Genomic DNA, 4,338 nt, shown 5'->3' with positions numbered 1-4,338 from the left:
CGGCAAGACAGACCTTGAAATGCCTCTCGAATTATTTACCTGTCTCCAGTCTCTCCTGAAATCCACGCCTCCCCCAATCCTTTTGTCCCATGCCTGCTGCTGACAGTTCATTAAATTATTTTTTGCATGCTCTGACTGCACAAGGATTAAAACTGCTCTCAAGAACACACCGACCCCACCCCCTTTAGAAACCACGTCTCACACACAGGTCTACAAAGACACCTGGAAGCTCAGGTCTTTGGAGTCCAGGATAGCATCTTTTTTCTCCTTGCTCTCCTCCTGCTGCACATGGTCCCACCGTTGGGCAAACTGCACTGCATCATGGACACTGTGGAAAGCCAGCTGACCACCACTGTCTGTCTCACCAGCCCAGCCTCCCTCCCGGAGCCGGTGACGGATGGATGGGTTGCAGTTGGCCAGGAGCACCTGGACACCAACCTCCCTGTAGTCATGATGTGTCTCTTTTAGTGCAGAGAGACCCACAGTATCAATGAACTGCATTGCCCCGCAGTCAAGAATTAAGGTGTGCATATCTATGGAGGGAGGACAGGTATCTGCTGGAGGCTTCTCAGCCCTTTTCTTGCCATGTTTCAGGCAGTCAAACCTGGTGCCAAAAAAGCCCTTCCTGTTGGCTGTGTCTGCATTTGCCCGGGCCTCCATCCTTTGGTGCTTAGCAGCCAGCAGGAGAGGATTTACCCCAGTTTTCTGGTAGAGAACAGTCTTGAAATAGTCCTTGTTGACATAGTAGAGGGATGACTCGAAGCGAAAGATTTTGATGCTGGCGATACTGCTGAGCTGCTTGTAAGTGGACTGGTCCTCATAGATTTCTGTGTTGCTGACCTTGCCCAGGAGCGTGGCCCTGGGTCTCTGCGTGCGGAAGATGATGCAGAGCAGAGCGAAGCAGACGCCCACGAGGAGCCCAATCTCCGTGGTGATCAGTGTGGAGGACAGCATGGTTGTCCACCACACCACCGTGTCCAGCTTGCTGAGCTGCCACATACGGGGGGTGTCACGGAACTTCCTCAGCCCCCCCCGCAGGTTGACAATGGTGACCACCCCCAGGATGGAGGTCTGCAGGGAGTAGAAGAGTGGGGCAATCCACAGCAGCACCAGCAGCAGCACCAGGGAGGTGACCAGGCTAGAGACCTGGGTCTGGGTCCCCGTGGACTCCTTGAGCAGAGTCTTGGTCAGGGCTGCAGAGCTGGCAAAGCAGTAGAAGAAAGAAGGGATCAGGTTGCACATGCCAATGGCAATCATCTCTTGGTTGGCACGGACAGTGTAGCTGTGCTTTTTGCCAAAGATTTCTGCCAGGGAGACCGTCATGGCAAAGCCAATAACAGCAATGGGCAGAGCATCAACTGCCAGGCTGGAAAACAGGTTTATATCTGGTAAAGTGGGTTTTCTGAAACCAGTGGGGATTTCCCCACACACAGCAGACTTGTATCGCTCTTCAAAATTGAAGTAGTAAGATATTACTGTGGCTAAAATGACCAGCAGCAGCTCTATGGGGAATGGGGCCTTCATCTTATCTTTGTACCAGTCATTGATCTCTTTGACAGGCACTATGATGGCCAAAGCAACTAGGCTGGTGACCAGGTCACAGATGTTGGAATTCTGGATGTATCTGAAAAGGTCAACCCATGTCAGGATGAAGGATCCCACCCCTTCATGACGAGGGATTTTCAGTCCCAGAAGGTACTTCATCTGGGAGGTGATAATGGTGAGGCTGGAGCCAGTCACAAAGCCACTGAGGAGAGGTTCTGACAGGTAGACAGCCACAAAGCCCAGCTGTAAAACTCCCAGCAGGATCTGAAAAGCAAGACAGCCATACCTTTAGCATTGATGAGAAGAGCTGGGAAGAGGTGGCTGGGAGTTCATGTCAGTTTGCTTCCCCTCTAGCAGCTCTGGCTATTCTGTCTGCTGAGCATTCAGTGTGAGGCACAGGGCTTTGTCTTCAGTAGTTAATCTGGGGTATGAAAAACTAAAGAGAGCTACCTATAGCATTGGTTTGTGGCTAGAGATGCCATGTAAAGAAGCCTACAAGGTCTCTGCCACTGTCTCCTTACAAGCAATAAGGGCACAGTTACTATGGGAAGCCCCAAGAGCAGCCACATCATAGCAGCTGTGAGAGCCCCTCAGAGCCATGAAACCTGTGTGATGCACTGCACCTGAATTGTCCTGGGGAAAGGGCCTGAAGCTGTTCAGTGACAGACCCAGGCAGTGGGGACGTTGCCAGGGAACATGGCCTTTGAAGGTGCCCCTACTGATGGCAGGGTTCTTGAGGGCTGTTCTTGCCAAAACCTGCACTAACCCACACCAGAGGTCAGCCCAGCTCCAGGACTGGGTGGTGGGAAGGTTGTTAACAGTTCCTTCTCCTACTTTGCTGTGTCTGATCCTAAGCATGTTTCATTCACATCCAAGGACCTGGTTTGTCACGTGAGGAGAAACAACCCCCTGCATTCAGCTGTGTTTGGAGGTTCCTAAATCACTACTATTGATTCAAGGATGTCAGGGTCTAATCACATCAGGAAAAAATTTCTCATGACATGTAAGTCTGAACCAAGACTGGTGCTTAGAGATCTTCAGCTCAGAGTTCCTAGCAAGGAAAGGACAGAGAGGAAACAGCAAAGCAGTGAACATTTGTACCTGGTAAAGACCGACCAGAAAGCTTAAGGAAAGAGCCACAGTGATGGCATAGCAGCTCCTGTCACAGGCATCCGTCCCGTTACTGGAGGAGGTGAAGTTGCCCACCAGAGAAGAGTCCATGTTGTCATCACTGTACCCTGCGAGCTGGAGGTGCCGGTTCACAGACTGACCAATCATCAGGCACAGGACACCGAAGGAGCCCACGGAGTTATGGCGCGAAGTGGCCATGGTCATGTAGATGATATTGCAGAAGAAGTTGGTGTAGATTCCATAGATGGGATCCTGGTTGGCTAAGAGGGAGTAGGAGATGGACTGAGGGATAGCAACTATCCCCACCAGGAGCCCAGATATGACATCCCCAAGCAACTGTGTCTTGACATTGTAACGGGGAAGCCAGTCCAACACTGGGAACAGCTGACAGAAGAAGGTGATGATGGTTTGATGACTGCATGTGCACACCTCTCTGGCTTTCTTTAGGATGAGATCCTTCATGCTGAAGTCTGAGGGCTCATACTCCTCCAGTCTGACATGTATAAAATTGGCAGGACTCTCTTCTGATGTTGGGGAGTTCATTATATCTTTTCCCTGTCCTGAATTCTGACTTGACATGTCCTCCATTGCACCAGGATTGCTAAGGTGGAAGAACAGGCAGCCATGAGGTGTTGCAGTCACATACATCATGTGCTTTACTTAACTGCAGGGCTCATGCCGTTTGCATGGATATATTGAAAAAATAAAGCAGAAAAGCACCTTCCTGTGGTACTGGTTGATTTCTTTTCACTTCTGAACCCAATTAACCACAACCCTGAGACCATGGTTTAAACTGCACTCACACTGGCACAGCTGCCCACATCAGGGACAGAGCTACAGAGACCCCTCTGCTCCTTCCTAACACACCTCTTGTTCTGAAGCAGAGCAGCAGGATGGCGTGAGATGAGACAGAATTATTTCACTGAAACTTCCTCAGGAAGTTTCATCATTTCTTGATGACACTTCCACTTAAGTGGAAAATATTTTGAAAATGTTGAGCTATTCTAAGTGATGCTTCAGGAATGTAACGTGGGTACAGGAGGTAATTGGTAACATAACTTTTCCTTTAACATTTAAAAAATTGAAAGGACATTGCTGGCTTGCAGCAAACAGGCCCATCACAGGGGCTCCTCTCTGCAGAATGAAAAGCATCCTGCCTTTTCAGACTGGTTAAGGAACATATACACTTTCCAGAGCTACTCCAAGTTTTTCAGTCAAAAGCAGCTGCAATAAAACGTACCTTTTTGTCAAAACTGAGCAATACACAGAGAAAAAATTCTCCTGAGAGGAGACCTACAGTGGCTGCAGCTCAGAAATTGAACTGGGATCATGAGAAATCCCATTCCCTGACCTGTTGGTCTATTTCACATCAACTATCCCAACCCAAATCTCTTACCTCTCGCTGCAGAGGGACACACTGGGTGTTCTCACTACCTGGAGCTTCTTCCCTGTGGACAGACTTGTCTCCTCACCTCACAGTGCACAAAGAAAGGACAAGGCTAACAACTGCAAACCTCTTCCCTTTGCCTTCCTCCTGGACCATGTGCAGCTTCCCTTGGGAAGAGATGTGAGTTACTCAGCCAAGCGATCGGTCCTTTTATCTTGCTACAGCCATGAGAATGGTGCCCCCGCCAAACAGAGCTGTGTTTTGAAAACAAACAT

General features: G+C 49.5%; 1 protein-coding gene across 1 annotated transcript; it reads right to left on the bottom strand.

Moving 5' to 3' along the window:
- Positions 1 to 210: 210 nt before the first annotated feature.
- LOC127390247 (sulfate transporter-like) lies at positions 211 to 4,338 on the bottom strand. The gene is given in 5 exon segments (XM_051631561.1): positions 211 to 1,809; positions 2,647 to 3,277; positions 4,191 to 4,261; positions 4,263 to 4,289; positions 4,291 to 4,338. Coding segments are annotated over 5 exon segments (2,376 nt in total).

Source organism: Apus apus, chromosome 13, assembly GCF_020740795.1.
Source record: "Apus apus isolate bApuApu2 chromosome 13, bApuApu2.pri.cur, whole genome shotgun sequence".
NCBI classification, from domain to species: Eukaryota; Metazoa; Chordata; class Aves; order Apodiformes; family Apodidae; genus Apus; species Apus apus.
This window is presented reverse-complemented; position numbering and strand designations above follow the sequence as displayed.